The 19559-nt window shown below is 37.2% G+C and overlaps 1 protein-coding gene across 1 annotated transcript in view; it reads right to left on the reverse strand.

The window, feature by feature from the left end:
* LOC103040860 (prostaglandin F2 receptor negative regulator) overlaps positions 1 to 9189 on the reverse strand; it is a 31550-nt gene extending 22361 nt beyond the window's left edge. The window contains exons 1-4 of the mRNA XM_022680391.2: positions 8835 to 9189; positions 5584 to 5952; positions 4289 to 4705; positions 1882 to 2265 (exon numbers count right to left, since the gene is read on the reverse strand). Coding sequence (XP_022536112.2) covers positions 1882 to 2265; positions 4289 to 4705; positions 5584 to 5952; positions 8835 to 8886 — 1222 coding nt within the window. The 5' untranslated portion in view covers positions 8887 to 9189. The remainder of the gene's footprint in view (positions 1 to 1881; positions 2266 to 4288; positions 4706 to 5583; positions 5953 to 8834) is intronic.
* Positions 9190 to 19559: the final 10370 nt, after the last annotated feature.

Here is a 19559-nt window from a genome sequence, read left to right on the forward strand (position 1 = left end):
GCATTGATTTTTTTGGCTTGGCACTGTGGATGTAGGTAGGAATGTCCCAATTAAGTTTTTTTTGCCTCCTGATCCAATCAATCAGAATACCTTAAAACTGACTGGCAGCTGATATAGATTAGATCTTTGTTTCTATAAACAATACAGCCACATTTAAGGCTACTTATTTTTTGATAAACAATTTATATAATGAGAAGTCCTAAACAGATTTATTTTCAGTTTTAGTTAAAATAAAGCTTTCTTTTTTTTGTTCACTAAAATAATGCCACAGGTGCAATCTAAAATATCTTTTCTTGAGAAAGATTCTATACACTCTGTTAATGTGCTAAGAGAACATGCTCTTCTAAAACAAAACCAAAGATTTGCATTGGGCCAAATCCAGAGAGCTGCAACTAATGATTATTTTGGTAGTCGACTAATCTGACCATTATAGTCGATTAGTCAATGATTATTTATGTTGTGTTTGGGCACTTTTGGAGAGGTATGCCGAGTTTAAATTGTTCGAGTGAGCCCATTACCTTCATCTTTCTTACCTTCTCTAATTGTGTTTCTGTCCCTAGTACTTTTTTATTATTTTATTGCTGCTAATTAATGATTAGTCGACAATGAACAATAATAGAAATTTTTATAAATCGACACTATCGATTATATCGACTAATCGTTGCAGCCTTTGATTTTTTTTTATTTTCATATTTATTTAGCTGCCATTTGTGGTCCAATGTAGGTTGTTTTTGCTAAAATCTAGCTATAGCTAACCTAATAATAGCTAACTTAGCTTAGCTTTAAGGCTTTCATTGCTCTCTGTACAATATATGGTAGGCTTGGGTAGGCTCTGTGTTTGTGTGTGTGTGTGTGTGTGTGTGTGTGTGTGTGTGTGTGTGTGTGTGTGTGTGTGTGTGTGTGTGTGTGTGTGTGTGTGCGCGCGCGCCGAAATGCTTTTTCTGTGCACATCTAATAAGAGTTAGCTGGCTATTGTTAGCTCTGGGTTTAAAGCTACCTTTGGCTACCTAACTAAAACATTCCCCACTGAAATAAAGTAGTTAACATTAGCTAACCTATCTAACCTAGCAAACAGTAGCTAAACATTCCCCACTGAAATAAAGTAGTTAACATTAGCTAACCTAGCTAACGTTAGCAAAACATTCCCCACTGAAATAAAGAAGTTAACATTAGCAAACATAGCTAGCTAGCAACATTATTTCTCTGTGGAACACATGACAGTTTAAACTATAGCTTGCTAGCTATTATTACCTGGTGCTCACCACTTAGTAAGTGGTGCTCACCACTTAGTATGTCGTGCTCAACACTTTTTACATCTATCTAACCTAGCTAACGTTAGCTAAAACATTCCCCACTGAAATAAAGTATTTACCATTAGCTAACCTAGCTACCGTTAGCTAAAACATTCCTCACTGAAATAAAGTAGTTAACATTAGCTAACATAGCTAGCTAGCAACATTATTTCTCTGTGGAACATATGACAGTTTAAACTATAGCTTGCTAGCTATTATTACCTGGTGCTCACCACTTAGTATGTCATGCTCACCATTTAGTATGTGGTGCTCACCACTTATTATGTGGTGCTTACCACTTTTTACGTAAAAAAAAAAAAATAATAAGATAAAACACCACGTCCCTTCTGGAGCTCTGTAATAATATGCAGCCATAAAAATGGAAACGACAGTGGACACTCAAATTATGCTTTTTGTTAAATACTGTATCACTGACAAGAACCATTTTGATATTTTAGATTTTAAGACTGTGGATTGCAAGATAGCAAATAATGAAAACATACACATTTCATAGATAGCAAATAATAAAAACACACCAGAAAATAATGAAAAAAAAAAGAGGAAAGACAAGAAAAAAAATCTCCCTTACCTAGCTGTGTTACCAGAACCTGGACAGGACTGGAGGTTTTCTCTGCAGCCTGGTACCATCTCCCACTTCCCTGTGGCAACCAGGCCTTGACCTGGCAGAAGTACAGGCCAGAGTCTGAGCGCTGCACCCTAGGCAGGATGAGCCTGAAGGTGTCCGGCTTAATCCTGCTCATCCCCACCAGTTCTGATCCATTTAGTACTTGCCCATCACGTCCCATGTGGAGCAGAACTCTCTGGCCAGCCGAAGAGTCGCCTGCCCTGACCATCCACGTCAGCTCCAGGTCCAGAGAAAGCAGGTCACGAACAGCTAGCACGCAGGTCAGATTCAGAGTGTCCTCCACATTGAGGGTAGCGTTTTTCTCCACAGCAACCACCAGAGACTGGGCTAAACCGTGGGAAAAAGTATGAGATGTTAATAGAAACAGCTCTGTGAAGACGAAAATACAGCCTGAATGTGAGCTAAGGCCTGAGCTCTTATTATTAAAACAGGCAGAGAACACTGTTTGACTTCAACCTGAAGTGAGAAGAAAGTGTTAACTTCGCAGAATGAGAGCAGCAAGGGAATGTCTGCATAGGCAGGGGTGCTTTTAATGAAATCCCAGCAAAGGTCACAGCACAAACATAGCATTCAGGCTTACTTTTGTGTCATTGTTCATTCGCTTCATTATTACAGGGGATTTAAAGTGAGGCCCTGTCTGTTTCCTTCTGTCTGGTGTCTACAGGAGGCTTGGCCATTTCATAAGTACACTTTCCGCAGGGATTCCAGTTTTAACCACAGGTTGATTTTTATGCAATGGAAGTTTCAAGACACATTTTGAGCTTAGACATTATAGCTCCTAAGTCAAAAATATGACTTGTGAGAAAGAAGTTACATAAAGCATTTTTTACCCACCCATGCTCACTGACAGCTTAATTGAGGACAAACCCAACACGGTCATCTACCTGACAGTCTGGGGTTCAATTCCCTGCCTGGGCAAGTACACCAAGCTACAACACACTATAGCAATATCAATCAGCAGTTCTTTGGAAGGGCTAACACTACATTGGTGTCACTTTTGGGAAGAGGGTAAAGCTAATGATTGCGTGCTAATAGATGTGTAACATCAAACAAAATGTACACAAAATCTAGGACATGTTTTATCAAAATGTGCAATACTGGAATCATTACCACTTAAAAGCTATTCCTAGTTGCCAAAAATGAATTTGCCTAATACAACAAAATTGTACAATACAAATTTTTTGTTCTCAAAGTTACATCTTTAAAGCTGGAGTATGTGATTTTATAAAGAAAAACAGTAAATGTAGGCTATTATTATAGTCCCACCCTTACATTGAGACTCTTTTTAAAGCCACTCCCCAAAAACACAAATTTGGAAAGAGAAGGAAATTCTTCCAATAATGTGTTTTGAAGTCTCCTCATTAGTTAAATATCTGGTTCGAAGCCAAAATATGCTAACATCAGATATCTACCATGAGACTCACTCAAAACAATTAAATACAGATACAATCATACATATAAACACAAACTGTAATAAAAAAGAAAGAAAAAGAAAAAAAAGCTTGCTATGGCATTTTCTCCAGGGCTTTCTTATGCTTGGTCCAGCGTGAACGCTGCTTTTGAGCCCAGGTGTGATCAGTCCAGAGTACCGATCTCTGGACAGTTGTCTGGGGTTCGCTTCCCCTTTCCCTTCCCCTTATTGAGTTTTACTCTGACTGGTTTCTCAGCCCCGCCCCAAGTTCAATAATGGGTTCTGACTGGACAGTGATTACAACTCATTTTGCACAAATACCATGCTGCTCCTAAATGAAATGCAATCCTGTGCATTGTGATTTGCTTTTAAACATTTGCAGCGCCACACAATAGAATTCAATACTGTTGAGCTGATTGCTGTTAAAAGAGGTTTGTTGTGTGCAATTCTGACACAAAATGAGTGTTTGGTTTTGAAAATGTAAATTCTTGTGTACTTTGCATGTCATTTTGTCACTTATTCCTCATATTAGTGAGGAAAAGCAATGCATCGTGTGGATTGCAATTACATTTTTCTATAGTAGCATTTGCTTTTTTCAATTTATTAATTCACTAATTCCTCTTGGTACATAATTCAAGAAAATATCACAATCCCCCATAAACAAAATAAACAGGGAATTTAGGAATTTTACAGTCCTACCACAGATGATATTTTGGTAGAACATTTGATTTATTGATTGCTATCAGTCAAATAGTTTATTTTAAATGAAGTATTTCACAAAAAAACTTTTCTAAAATGTCTCCAGCTTTTGTGTGTGACGTAACGGAGCTCCTCTTGACGTTTAAACAGCTCCACTGATTTCAGTTACAGTGACTCATCTGTTCAGTGTGAACTACTAACTGCCTTTGCATGTACAAACTGGCAAAATGAGTTACTCACCTAAGGGCGTGACTGAAACGTTACCCATTTCTTCACTCCTCTCCAGAATCTTGTGCCAGTTCTTTCCTGCCCCAGGTTGTCTTGTCCACTCCCTGGCTGTACAGGCATATGAACCCTGATCCTGTGGCCTCACCCCCTTTAAGACCAGGCCGAAGAAACCTCCCCCAGGTAGGTCCAGAAGAAGAGCACCATCTGCATAGCGCTGGACATAATTTTGGCCCACCTTCATCTCGCCATCCGGCCCAAACGTCAAGATCTCTTCAAGGGGGCTGGTCCCTTTTTTGATTGACCAGGTGACGGACAGAAAGGTGTTTACTGTGTACGCCCGGCTGGCATTGCAGTGCAGCTCCAACGACTGGCCCTCGGAAACAAGTGGCTGAGGAACGGCTGGGACCACTCTTAGCGTGTCTCCAATCACTGCACACAATAAAGTACAACTCCATTACATTTTTTTTACCATTTAAAATGCAGTTACCAGTAGAAGTTTAATCAACAACTCATTTATGTGGATCTGACCACAGTATTATTAAACTGATTTCAACTAAGAGCTGAAAGACTCTTTCTTTCTCATATAAAGCTGCAAACTTACAGATACAAACAGTACCTTATATAAAGCCTAAATGATTGACAGTTTCTGCAATGTTATGTTTCATTAGATGAGTAATAAACAGGACAATATATTTCTTTCTGATTCATAGACAAAGCCTACAAAGTAGAGACATCAGGATGATTCAGAATACCCACTCATTTCCTATTTAATGCTCCTGTGGCAGCTAAACAGTTACTCATATAAAATCACTACTGGGATGTCAGCTCCTTACCCATACCCAAATGAGCAGTCGCTTCCGCATACAGCTGACAATGTACCAATGTACCTTACATTTCTAAAAGAGAATGTATAGTGGAATATAGTGAACTGTAGTTCTCTTTTTAAGCAGACTATGCTAATTTATGTGAACTTTTGAACTTATTCAAAAGTTTTAATTTAGAAATGCACTTAACTTTCACATAGTTTTTAATCTACCGCAGACCTGCAGATATACTGATTTAATCATACAGAAAGCTTCAAATTCTCAAGAGATCTGATAGTCACTCAGCTGACCTTCTTAGTTAAAACCTAAATAACATGTTTGTTCCTGCTGCAAAAAGAACTGCACATTGAACATGATTGGACCAAGTTTTTTTTTTATACAACTTGTCTTTTTAACAACTAACCCTAAATGGTTTAACCTATGAAAAGTGTTTCGCTACAACAGCACTGGTCACTTTTGGAAATTTAAAATATCATGACCCACCTCTGAGTTCCACATCTGCATAGTAGTTCCCACTGGTGACCGAGTCAGTGCTGGGAGTGGAGCAGCGATAGGTGGCACTGTCTGAGGCTCGGACCTTTCGAATCGTCAGCTCTGCAGAGGAATCTGACAGTTTCTTCACAGTGATGTCTCCGCTGTTGACCCGATCCTTCACTGAGCTGTCTGGGTATGCGGCATCAAAAGTGGAAACCAGCTGGACATCTCCACTCTCCAAAACCAAGCTCCACTCAAAGTCCTGATCTCTGGGACCCTGATAATCTGAAACATTACAGCGGATAGACACAGTCTGCCCCTCTACACGCACCAATGGACCAGGAGCCACCTTCACCACCCGGCTCTCACACAGCACAGCTGAAAAAGAGGGACAGAAATCATCTACATGTACGTCATCTTCCAAAAGACAAATTTTTACTCTGTTGCCTGTTTTGATTAACGTACACAAGATAAGCTGATTGTTCTATTTCAGGCAAATGCGTTTCAAGAGTTCCAAAATAATCAATTGATAATAATAATTATTATTATTATTATGCTATAATGAACTGACTTCATTACCAAGAAGTGCATTTATTATTCTGCAAAGCAGTAAATAACATCACAAGTCAACAGAAGAAGTTTATGAAAATACAAATTTCCTTCAAGATCTTCATGGACACCCGTATCCCTGCAAGTAAACAGGGTGCTCATATTACAATCAAGGAAACTTCAGGACTGATTAGACATTATCTAGAATGAGGGTAGACAAACTAGTCATAGACTACAGAAATGGCAAAAATGGCACTTCAAATGGCAGTCGATTGTGTACATTAAGCATGTACACATTGTGTACTTAAGCAACTTAATGAAACAATTAAGAAATCTGTATAAGTTCTTAATTTTAGTGAAGAAGCTATAGGAGCTCATTCGATTAGTTTCTGCCAATAATCATAGTAGCACAAACAAGTCATAAGTCTTGTAAACTCAATAACTTAAAATAGAATGTTTTTAAAACATTCAACACCATACTGGGAGTGGAAACCGAAACATGCTTGGAGGAGAAAAAAAGCAGCCCGGTTCAGCCTGTGAAACTTAAACACAAATGGTATCACTGATATGCTATCACTGCTATCATAACACTGTCTTATCACAGGAGAGAACTAACCAAACCATCCCTCTCAATCAAAGAGTAATCTCATCAGCTCTAAGCCACTGATGGGACCAAGCAATAGGGGGGAGCTCTTTGATCAAGTTATGCCACTTAGGAATCATTTTGGAATCATTTTGAAGTCTTCATAGTACTTTTTGGATGTTTTTATTCAGACTTTTAACTCCCCACATAATTATTGAGTGGTGAACCACTATATCTTATTAAAAAGGTGTTGAGCTGATTGGGCTCTACAGTCAGCAGTATGTTATGCCAATAAAATCAGCTACACTAAAAATGACTTGTTTTATTGAAAGGGACATTAATGGGTTAACATGGGTTAACCATCCCTGCCAAACAAAACCCATTTATGAGCATGTCACAGTAAATACCCTTCCTACCCCATCCTGACCTGAGGAGGAAAGAAAAAACTTCAGTCTCAAGGAATAACAAATATTTAGATTTAACTGGTTTGGACACTTAAAGCATTTAAAACAAGTGCAGGCAGCATGACCGCCACTACCAGGAAATTACAGAATGAACTTAGGTAACACTGGGCCATAGCAGGAGAGAAGCTCTCCAGAAAGATGGAAATGTATGAGGGCAAGAGGAGGAACATAAACAGATGCACACAGACAGACAGCAGGCACGCAAGGGCTTGCCTACACATGAAGAGATGGACGGGCATGTACAGGCTGCAAATTTCAACACTTACAGCAGCAGGAAATAACACGAAAACTAAATTGGTTAAAGGTTAACAATGACAAAAGAATGGTGGGATAGAATGGTGACTAAACTATGTTCTGGTTCAATTTCTAAAGGACTAGCCAAGTGTGTTAAACAGAACCATGGATATACAACAAGCAGCAACCAGAATAACCAGTCTTTCACAAATGCAAACACACACACACACACACACACACACACACGCATTAAGGCAACTGTGTGCTTGGATATTCCCACACTACTAACCAGCTAGCACATGCTTTAACTTAATTAAATACCTAGTGTATATTTATATATATATAAAGGCTGGTGATATGGTTAAAAATGTTGTTCTTTATTTCATATATTTTCTACACAATTAAGGGACACACATGGAAGTATGTAGTACTTAAAAAGTGTTTGGCCTCTACTGTAGTTCAGCACCTCCAGGAACTCCTTCAAGATGCTGAGAAAAATATTCCAGGTGTCAGAAAATACCAACAGTGTGTAAATCTGTCCTCAAATATAATGTGGCTACTTAGAAGAATCTAATGTATAAAACATATTCTGGTTTGTTTACAAAATAATTCTGCATGTGTTCAGGTATAGCTTTAATTTTAGTGTTCAATATTACATTTACAATGTAAAAACATCATGAAAGAAATACATTGAATGAAAAATTAAAATACATCAGTTCTGGCAGATTTTCAAAAACTGCATATACTCATTTACAGTACAGTGGCTATATTCGAAATTACTGGACTATAGCCAGATACGACTAACTGCACTATAATAATGAAACATGCAGTTGGTCAATGTTTTTTGTTTCTTTGCATGTATAAACTAGTTTTATAGTAAAATAGATAATGTTAAAGAAGTCAAAAGGGAAAGACAATTTTAAGCTAACACCAATAAAAGTGAAAGTGAACGTAAAAAAAAACAAAAAAACAAACAAACAAAAAAAAAAACTCACATTTCATTATAGTTGTCGTCAAGAAAAAAATACCCTATCCCGAAAAATGTACCAACCCCTCTAAACTATTAATAGAAAGTTGTAAAAGAGTTTATTTTACTTTAGGTTGTTTGGGAGCATTTCTGTTACTTAGAACAACTGCAGTTGACACAATAGACGGTTTATATATTTAGAGAATTCAATTAGACTACCTCTATCGATTTGTCTGTATGTAAAGAGTTAAGATTTAAACGATTTCTTCTATTTCAGACAACACACACTCGTTTACTACCCGGGCCATTCTTACAGCAGCTTCTAAACAAACAGTGAGGTGAGGCGTGAGGCCAAGAAAAGCGACGAGTTTAGTTAAAAATAGAGTTTTAAACTTCCAGGAATACAGCAGATCACCTCCATAATATAGCTAACAAATATAAAGAAATGACCAGCTGTACTCACCGAGGCCCGCGAACACTATAAGAAGACTGAACGCTCCTGTTTCTCGAGGCATGTTGAGAAGGCGCGTATTTTTCCCACGGGATCGTCTTTGTCAAAGAAAATCAATCCTGAAACAGCGTTTCCCAGTGCAGATTCCCCAGATTTCTGAGCGCTCAGGTGAACACGGGCTCTCCGTCTTTCTGAGAAGAACTTCCCTCAAGTTCTCTGGGAATCGCGGAGCCCAATAAGAGAAAGCTGTTATAAGAAGAGCGAGGCAGGAGCGCGGTGGAGGAGCGGACCGGGCGCATGTTTCATTATGATCACCTACAGAGAGCACTGCTCAACCACTGCTGAACCGCCGCCGCCGCCGTGTCCGGAAATGTGGGGGTCTCATTCTTCCCTCATTGGACAAGAAAAGACTCGCACCGGCTTTATTTTTCCCACCTGTATTCCGGAAAGACCCGCCCCACGGTTAGGGATTACAGCTGGGATTGGCTGTTGGTGTTTCCCATGCTGCGCGGTGATTGGCTAACAGAAAACAGTGAAGAATTACCCCACTGGTAGTGCTGGTACTGGCCAGTACGTGTGTGTTTTTTTTTAAGAATTATGGTTCTAAAATAGGCGGTATCAAGTCACAAAACCGCAGAGCAGATCTATAAACAGATAGATGGTCTACACCTATCTTGACCACACTGGTCTAGAACCTTCTTTCAAAGGAAGACAAAAGCCCTATCTGGACAGGATTGGTTACTAAAAAACAGAAGGACCACTGAGTTTTTTTGGATTTCTCGGTCACATCGAGTTCAGTAGCTCCTCCATGTCCACTTGGTGTTGTGTTTACGTGGATCTCCATGGAATTCCAATTACAGTGCGTGGCAGTGGACAAATAGCTATTTTATTAAACACAAGGTGACGAAACTCATATACAACTCAGAACGAGAATAAATTAACAGAGGACCAGAGAGCGAAAAACAGTAGGCAATTCTGCCTGTACACGTAAACATGTGCATGGTCATTCCAGCGAGAATAAAATCAAAGAGGACCCCCGCTCCCCCCCTTAAAAGAGAAAATTACCCCAGGGCCCCCTGAGAAAGTAATCCCGTCCGGATAGGGCTAAAGAGTTTATTTCAGGTAATTTTGGAGAATTTCTCATAAATGTTTCACCATGTTCCATCAAGACATTTTGACACAATATTAGGGACAGTTTGTGTGTTCAACTTATGTAAGTTAGTAAATAAAAAAATCAACAAACATGGAAATGTATGTTTTTAATGAACAGCAACAAAATATGACTTGAAATGTATTTATTTTCTAAGCTGGTATTCGTAAAACATCTATATTCAGTTTCTGGACCAGTGTGTTTGGTACCACATCTATTCATGGATCTGCTCTGCAGTTTTGTGAATAAATACCACCTATTTTAGAATGCTAATTCTTACAAAATAAACACATACTGGCTAGTACCATAACATAGACATAACATAGACTTTAAATAATTTTCACATTCCACATGTTTGCGGGTCTGTGTGATCAGGAACTCACAAAGTCTTGTTAGCCTGTTTGTGACTGCCCTGCTAAAATATCCAGCCCAAAACCAGTTGGTCATACCCTAGTTACCCTAGTTATTGAGATAGCCTACCAGAATAAGGTATGTTTTTTTAATGACTAGCTGGTATTAAGCTGGATTTTTAGCAGAGTATTAGGCTTCTCAGATGAAGTCTTCATAGCAGTCTGCAGCCCAGACTTTGGAACAGCTAACAGGGTGTGTCTGAAACATAAGAATATTACCTACTTAGACAGGAGTCTAATAAGCAGGAAGGCAAGTCATGTCTGAATCCAAGGATAGTAAACATGCTAACAATTAATCACAACACTGCTAAATGCTCAAATCTACCAGTGTTAATACTTTGGCAACATCAAGACATATTGTTACCATTTGACTCTGATGTAGAGACCATCTTTTGAGTAAAATAGTTGGGGCAGAAATGGATTAAGTCAGCATTTTGTTTCAGACACCTCTTGTAAAAGAAAAGTGTATTAAGTATTAAGTGTATTAAGGTACATTTACACTCAACATAAAAGCATTAAATTGTGTTTTTTGAGTGCTTCTTTTTGTACAACTTCTGCAAACTTAAGTAGATTTAAGTAAACCTTTTTAATATACTTGAAGTACATTGTAAATTTACCTTTTTGCTTATTGATGCTACTTGGAATGATACTGGGACAAAAATACTCTAAAATGCACTTTAAGCAGTATTAAATGCCACTATATATTTTTTTCTATCAACAAAACGTATAATTTAAAGCATATTGCTTGAAAATACAAAAAGTATATCCAATGTGAATTTTCATAAATATATATATTTTATATATATAAATATATATTAAATTGAAAATGCACTTTCAGTATTTAGTACACAAGGGACAGTATTTGTGTCCAGAACTGTTTTTTTTGTTCTGCAAGTTTCAAACTACTTGACTTTACATGTTTAATACAAATCAGAGTAGGAGTGGGAAACTGTAGCTAACTAGTGCCCTCAAAATATTTCTGGATTTCCTCTCTCTGATTCAAACGTGTTCTAATAGAAAAGGAACGCTCCCTGTTTAGATAGACAGAATTCTGAGGCAGGAAGACACTTAGTCATGTCTGAATCTATTGAGCAAAAATGCTAACAGCTACCCTGCTAAAACATCCAGCTCAAGACCTGCTGGTCAACTAGAAAACCATCAGTTTTTTCTGGATGACTAGCTGCATTTTAAGCAGGATAATGACCAACAAACCTAAACACTCATAGCAGTAAGCTGTCCATTCCTGTCAGGATGTAGCCTGTTTTTTTCCTTTTTCCATCATTTTGGACACAGAGACCTTTAAAACTACACTGCCTTCTAATTTAGATAGTGTAGGTAACATGGCATCTGCGTTTCGGAAACACAGGGAAAGAGAAACAAATGGTCAACTCACTCAAAAGTGACCTCAACTTCAAGCTGAGATCCATTTTGAACACAGCCCACATTAACTCGCAGGCCAATCCTGGCTCAAGAGGCGGGGCTTGTCTCAATCCGGGTGTGAAAACCAGTGAAAACAGTCCCGCTGTTCGCCGCAGGTGAACTACAACTACCGCCCGCCCCCTCCACAGAACAGCGGGAAGTGTGACAGCGCATACAAAAAAGAGCCACTAATTATCTCTCCCAGAATAACTCTCTCTCTCAACGTCTAGAGACTCTTTGCTCCTTTTAGCGCAAGTCCAACTTTCATCCTCATCTCTCCGCTGAGCGGTGACTCATTTATGTCAAGGGGAAAGAGTGAAACGCGGCGGTTAGCATGTCTTTCATCTTTTAGCACATTAAACAGTAAGAATGGGCTGCACCAGTGTAAGAGTGGAAACGGTTATCACAGAGAAAATGAGGTTACCCAGAACCCCTGGCTCTGTTCGGGAAAGTGTGGGAAACATGCATGGCCCCACAGTGCAGCAGGGGGGAGTAATGCCCCTCTCAGCTGGAATGTGTTATGCCCTTTCAGCTTTGCATTCCTGTTTTGTGCTTCAAGGTGACCTACCTTTCATACTGCACTCAGTATCACAGGAATGATGTGGACCTCCATGCTGAGCAAGCCATGCAAAATCTTCAGTCTGATATTCTATGTGGCTTTCAGATGTAGCAGTTTGTTACTTTTCTCAGTTTAATTTTCTGCCATATGGAAACCATCACACTACCACCACCATGTTTTACTCTTAGTATGATGTTCTTTTCTGAATTTGTGTTAGTCTTATGCCAGAGGTAACGAAACACACACACCTTCCAAAAAGTTCCGCTTTTTGACCAGTCTCTTTCTTATTATTAAATCATTAATACTGACCTGAGGCAATTGAGTCCTGGAGGAGTTGTCCATGCCCATTTGGAATTTTGTTTGTTCGGTCACTCCTGGGAAGGTTCACCAGTGTTACAATTTTTCTCTATTTGTGAATAATAGATCTTCTCTGGAGTCCCAAAGCCTTAGAAAAAGACAGGTTTTATTAAATGATTTCTTGATTCTACAGGTCTGGTTGTGGTTCGTAGTGAAATTGCACTTTTTTACAAAGGGCTAGATTGGTCGCTTAATAAATGAAATCCACATTTATATATATATATACTTGTCTAATATTAAATTTTGTTTGATAACCTAAAAAATTAAAGTATGACAAAAATACAGAAACAAAAGAAATCTGTAAGGGGACAAATACTTTTTCAGGCCATGGTAGGTAGTTGGAGTAAACTTTTTTGTCATTGCTCAATACAAATACAAGGGAAACAAATTACAACGTACAACATGGCCAATAATTATAGATAAAAGAATATGAATTTATAATTGTGATAAAGATGGTAAGCACATAGTTATAGGTCACTACACATGAATAATTGTAAAATATCCTATTGTTTATTATTTTCTTCACATATGACTTCAGCCTCCCCTGTTATGTTTCACAATGAACTATTATTCTCCAATCTGTTAGCTGACATACTGCACCAAATCACAGCAGGGAGGATATTCACAGTACCACGCTTTATCTTGTGTTTTGAACAGAGTGCTTTTAAAAAAAAAAGATGAAACACGATTTTTGGATTCTGTTAACAGGCTCTTTGTAACTGTATTGTGCTTTATATTCTCTTTTATGGAAATGTATTCTATTCTTTTTAGAACAGATTGACCATCCGTGAAAATAACTTGGACTAAAAGAGCCAAACATGATTTAACGTGTTAAATAACCACAATAAACACATTTTGTTTAGAACATGGCATTTGTACACAAATGACAAGTACAAGTTTGATCTAAAGTGTTTCATTCAGTCATTAATCCTAATATGGAAACTGTGGTGAATTATTTGTTGTTGTTTTTTTAACAGAAGTCTATTTTTCAGGCCTATGAAGTTGATGGGAATTATCACTGTAATGTAGTTACAGAACTGAAGTGTGGGTCTTATGGAGTAAAAAAAACATTTAAGAATATAGTGTATATGTTATGGTAGTATATACTACTATAACATATGAAATATAAGAAATATGTTATTGGAAGTTTATATTATCAGATAAAATATTAACAAAGCATGACTGCTTTGAAGATTTGTCAGTCTGAGAGTGCTGTTATCATGTTTCTGCTGATAGGCTAATAGTTTCCGCACTCACTCCATTATGTAGGCTACTGCCACTCCCTGAATAATAGCAGTCAGAACAAACATGGCACACCCATGAGTCCTGCCTGCATAGAACAAAAAGGAAGCCTTCCTGTGTTGCTTACCATGTCAGCCAACCACCATACACGCTTATTCAAAGCAAATAAACTCACTGTGCCTTGGTTAACCATACACACCTAGATATCTGGGCAACACTACACACAGAAACCACATTAGCACAAACATCACCAGCACAAAATGATGCACATCATAAAACATTTGTAATTAGAATTTCAGTGACAGCACACACACACACACACACACACATATATAGAAATACATGCTAAAGCACTGTAGAACCAGAAGGGCAGGCTACAGCATTACCAGCAATGTTTTGTTGTTATATTTGGTTATATTCCTTTTATCTTAACAACAGATTCTATAAATTATCATGTGATCACAGTTCAGATTGGAACAGAATGGAGAATGCTGATGACTGACCTCATCATTAATATATCAATGTAAAACCATAGTCTCATGATGATACGGTGGCCGAGAAAGCCCAACGCAGTGCAAATTGAAAAGCGCTGCAAAAGCACAAAACACATCCATCAAAATTACAACACAGGCGCAGCAAATAGAAAAACGTGCTGCAACTAGAAAAACGCGCTGCAAATAGAACCACAACACAACGGAAGTGAGTCACAACACAACGGAATTTTCCCAGGGGACCTTAAAAGATGCTGTACCAGCTGTATACAAAGGACAATAAGTGGCAAACAAGCTTCTGAAAAGTAAGTTATGTTTATTACCTGTGATTACCACGGTTGTGTGCATATTATTAAAAGTTCTGCTTCACAAAACGCCTTGTTTGCCACTTATTGTCCTTTGTACACATAGTGAAGTCCGAGACGTTACTGAAGACGCAGCTTAGCTGGTACAGCATCTTTTAAGGTCCCCCGGGAAAATTCCGTTGTGTTGTGGTTATATTTGCAGTGCGTTTTTCTATTTGCAGCGCGTTTTTCTATTTGCTGCGCCTGTGTTGTAATTTTGATGGATGTGTTTTGTGCTTTTGCAGCGCTTTTCACTGCGTTGGGCTTTCTCGGCCACCGTATGATGATACCCTTAACTAGAACTAAACTTTACTCTAAGCATTATTCTCCATTACTGAATGAAATACAGCATATACAAACAACCGGTTTTAGGATTTATACTTTAATACAACCCTGGGGCCTTCTACAAAACCTGGGGCCGAACTGCAGCTCGAAAAGACAGCAAACTATGCCAAACAGTATTTTCAAACCTTTCCAACAATGTGCCCTTTTCCATTACACTCATATATTATAAACTGTTGAGTGTTTCTTAAACATAATTGGAAGAAACCAAGTTTAAAAGGTAAAAGTTTTTAAAGTGAAAGTAAAGGTAAAGGTGTGGCAAATAATGATTGTGTATACTGAAAGCAGATCAGATTCTACAAAGCAGAACAAACCTAACACCACATCACTCAAGTGCATGTCATCATTAGTTTCATAAAATGTAGGTCCTATACACTCTAAGAAATATAAGTACAGATTTGTACCTAAAAGGGTACAAAGATTGTCGCTGTGGCTGTACCTTATATTGAGGTACAAAAAGGTTTTTTTTGTACCCATGTTTTTTGTGCCAGTAAAGATTATAAACATTATCATCAACTAAATGTGGCTCAAAAACTTCATCATCCAAAATTGTCTGGCTTTCAAAAATAAAATGTGCAATTAAAATATATATTGTTTATACGTTCAGTGATACAGAATACTGAATGTACCTTTTGTCTGGTTAAATGGTACAAATCTGTACTTATTGCTGTTAGAAATTACTTTGTATTCAGAGGGAACAAACCTGAGCCTGTAAAGACCAATATTGTACCTTTGAGGGTACAATTATGAAGAGTGTACCTTTGAGTACAAAAAAGTACTTATATCGTACCTCTGTTTTTAGAGTGTAGCGAACACTCTAGAGTGTAGCGAACACTCCCAGCATCTGCACAGTTTACAATGAAGAAAACCAATGTGCATATGTGCACATGTTCCCTAGCGTTTTAGCGTGAGACTGGACAGGTTACAAAGAACAGAATGCTGTATCTAGAAAAATATTTTATCATCTCTCTCACTCAGATGATGTTTACTGTGTATGTTCAAACCCACAAAGGTTTCCTGGTCAAAAATAGAAGCAAACATTTCCTTTTAGATCTATGTGAGAAATGTTCTCACTAGAGTTATTTTAAATCCACTATCTAAATTATGGAGAAAATACTGAGCCATGTTTTATACTTGTACAAAACTGATAATCACTGACATTCACATGAATTTATACAACATGAGTTTAAAGCTCCCTCTAGTGTTAAAGTGCTGTAACTGTAATGCAGCTGGAACTACAGTTTCATGGTCTGCTTCCAGGAGTGTCACTCCTGGCCTGAAGGACGGGTCTCCAGAAAAGTTTGGAAGTTGGTCTACTTAAACGCACTTTCAACTCTTCAGGTAGTTACCAAGCAAAGTGTATGTGTTTAGGTAGGGAAACTACCAAACTTTCCTGGAGACCTGTCCTCCAGGTCTGGAGTTTACACGGTTTATATGAACCCTGAACTGTACTCTTCAAACAACTTCAAAAACCTTAGGAAATAAGTTTGTGATCATATCAGTGAGTCACTCTCAGTGTAATCAGAGAAAAACATTTTTTTGGGCAAAAGCAAATACTATACTCAAATCATGTTAAATTAGTTTGAAAGGCAGCAATGCTTTTAAAAGACACCAAATCTACCAATAGTCAACAATGCAGTAGTTTAGTAAGCTTTATTCAGTTATGTATGATACAAATAAAAATTTTAACCAACAAAGTATTAAAATAAATGTATTCCAAATCTATGTATAAAAAAAAAAAATTAAATCCAAATTGAATCTACTCACACACTGACAAAGAATGAAGAAAAAAAAAACAGGTGAAAATATGTAGACAGATCAGGCATAGAATATGAAGGTTGTAGAAGGATTTTACAATATCACATTTAGATTGGTCTGTGCTAAAGTTAACAAATAAAATCAACAAACAAATAAACCACAACACCTAATCAATACATTTAAAGGAAGAATTTGCACTTTGTTTGGGAACAGTGACACCATTTTATTTTTAGTAAATATTACCAAAATGAAATACCTGAGACACAAAAATAAGAAGTATGTTACACAATAGCTTTCACATTGGCTCCTGGTATCATGTATTTGCATAAAGGGCAAAAAAACGGTGGTTGGTCATATTGAGTAACTAATCTATATTTTAATTATTTTCAGTGTTAGCTAAACAAAATGGGAGTTAAACAAACACTACTGTGACTCAAAAGAAGGACAATGTGTTAAATTGTTAACTTTTGACTATTTTGGAAGCATTCATTTAACTCAAAAGTGTGTGTAGCTTTAAAAGAGTCTTGAAGACTCTTTCTGTCTGTTAATCATTGACAACACATTTAAATTTAATATGCTAATACCTTGATATTTCTAGCTCCTATTATGTTCTACTCCACAATAAATGTATGTGACCATTGCACCATTTCAGATAGAGATAGATCACTGGAAAAGAAGTTGTTTTTTTTTTTTTTTTCAGTTTTTGTTTAAAAAGAACTGTGGTTGAATAAAGTGCATCTATATGTTGTACAGGACCCGTAAATTAAGTCGGCTTATTGGTTACAACAAGAGGACAAAATGAAACTACTCTGGTCACAAAAAAAGAAGTTAAACACCACAGTAAAAAACAGGAACAACTTGCAATTTGCAGGGGCATCCTGCAGCCCAGTCCTGAAAACAAAAGTAATTTTTTTTATTTTAAATGGGCGTACTGATCAGTGTATACACACAGCTTTACGTAAATGCCCTTTAAATATCCAGCCAAGCCATAGTATATGTAGAGGTAGAATAGTGATAAAGTGATAGTTCTGATGTATTCTCACTACCTAAGTATCAGCCACTTGGAAGAAACAGGAAACAGTGGTCTGTGTCTGCACCAAAATTAGCTGCTTAAAATCAGCTTCATACAAGGGTATATTTTTACGTTATCCCTACTAGACTTGTATAGAATAACCAAAAACAGGCATTTAAAGAGTACAAAAAAAGTGCAAGCAAACATGACGTGTATACGGGGTGGCCTAAATTACTATTCTATATGGGCTTCAGTGTCACGTTATAAGTTCTGGGCTCTCATTGGCTGAATGACTAATAAGCTGTGCTCTGGTCCTGAGCCCATATAAAAAGCATTGAGCTGCTGTGATTGTAACATACTTCTGATAGTTTTATATTTAACAACAAGGGGAAGTTGTTCTACTAACAGAATGTGTGAAACACTGAATATGATGAAAATGTTCCACCGAGTGCAACTCTTAATGGTTTTCACTCTTCTGGGTGTCTGTAAGTAAAATTTGATTTTTAATTTAGAATTGTTCATTATTTTAGAATGAATTTAGATTATGCTGTAGTCACAGTGATGAGATCAGATTATTATGGTTTAGTTAGATAGGGGAAATACAAGTAGTAGAGCCTAGACACTTATAGAGCCAATTCTCAAATAAAACAATTTAATGTCTTAAATATTGTCTATTGTTTCTTTTAAAGTAGGCAAGGACCATGATGTATGCAGAACTTTAACTTTAGATTAATGCAATAAAGCTTTGACTAAAACAACAATTCACTACTACATACTACACATTCAGTTCTGAAGAATAATTGTGCCAAATGTGGCTCTACATACCTGATATTTGTAAATAAGTTGCTTTAAAGCTAGTAACAGTCATCAGTACTGTCCATTCTTGATTACTGTGCAGCAGTGTGGTCAAGTAAAGCAAAAAAACACCCAACAAAACTATAGTTAATACAGAATAAAGCAGGGAGAATGATATTACGATGCTCATACAGGACCAGATAAAATGCGTAGGGAACTAGAGTAGTTAAAGGTTGAAGAAAGGTGCAAGACAAACCTCGTGGGACTCATCAAGAATACATATGAGTTAAAATATCTATTGAGCTTTAGACAGAAAAGAGACAGAAACCAATGCAAAGAGATATTCAATAAAAAATGACTTTAAATTACGAATGTATGTGTCGAACAGTGATTACCTTACCTGACTTACTGCTCAAAATTGATAAAATATGGCTCAAAAAGACTAAAAAGACACTATTTAACTGATGATGAACCATTAAATTAAATACGTAAAAGTTAAAGTAGAGTAGGGAATTATTTTCAGTGGCAATAGTAAGGTTCCTCAATTTATAATGACACTTTCCATTTCTGTTTTTTACATTTTCTTTCATTTTCTTTCTGACTTATCTATGTTTGTTTCTTTTTATTTTTTCACATACATTGTGAATTTACTTAGAGTATGTTTTCTTTTTATTTTTGTGTGTATGTATAATGTTTGTGTGTTTGATGTCTGATGAACCCCAGGAAGAATAGCTGCTATAGTTATAGCTGATCCAAATAAAATAAACCAATAAACAAACAAATAAGTTACTGTGTAAAAAATTAAATAAAGTGTCTTGCAAAAGTATTTATACCCCTTGAACCTTTCGCACTTTGTCT

The sequence above is a fragment of the Astyanax mexicanus genome, chromosome 11, assembly GCF_023375975.1.
Source record: "Astyanax mexicanus isolate ESR-SI-001 chromosome 11, AstMex3_surface, whole genome shotgun sequence".
NCBI lineage: Eukaryota > Metazoa > Chordata > Actinopteri > Characiformes > Acestrorhamphidae > Astyanax > Astyanax mexicanus.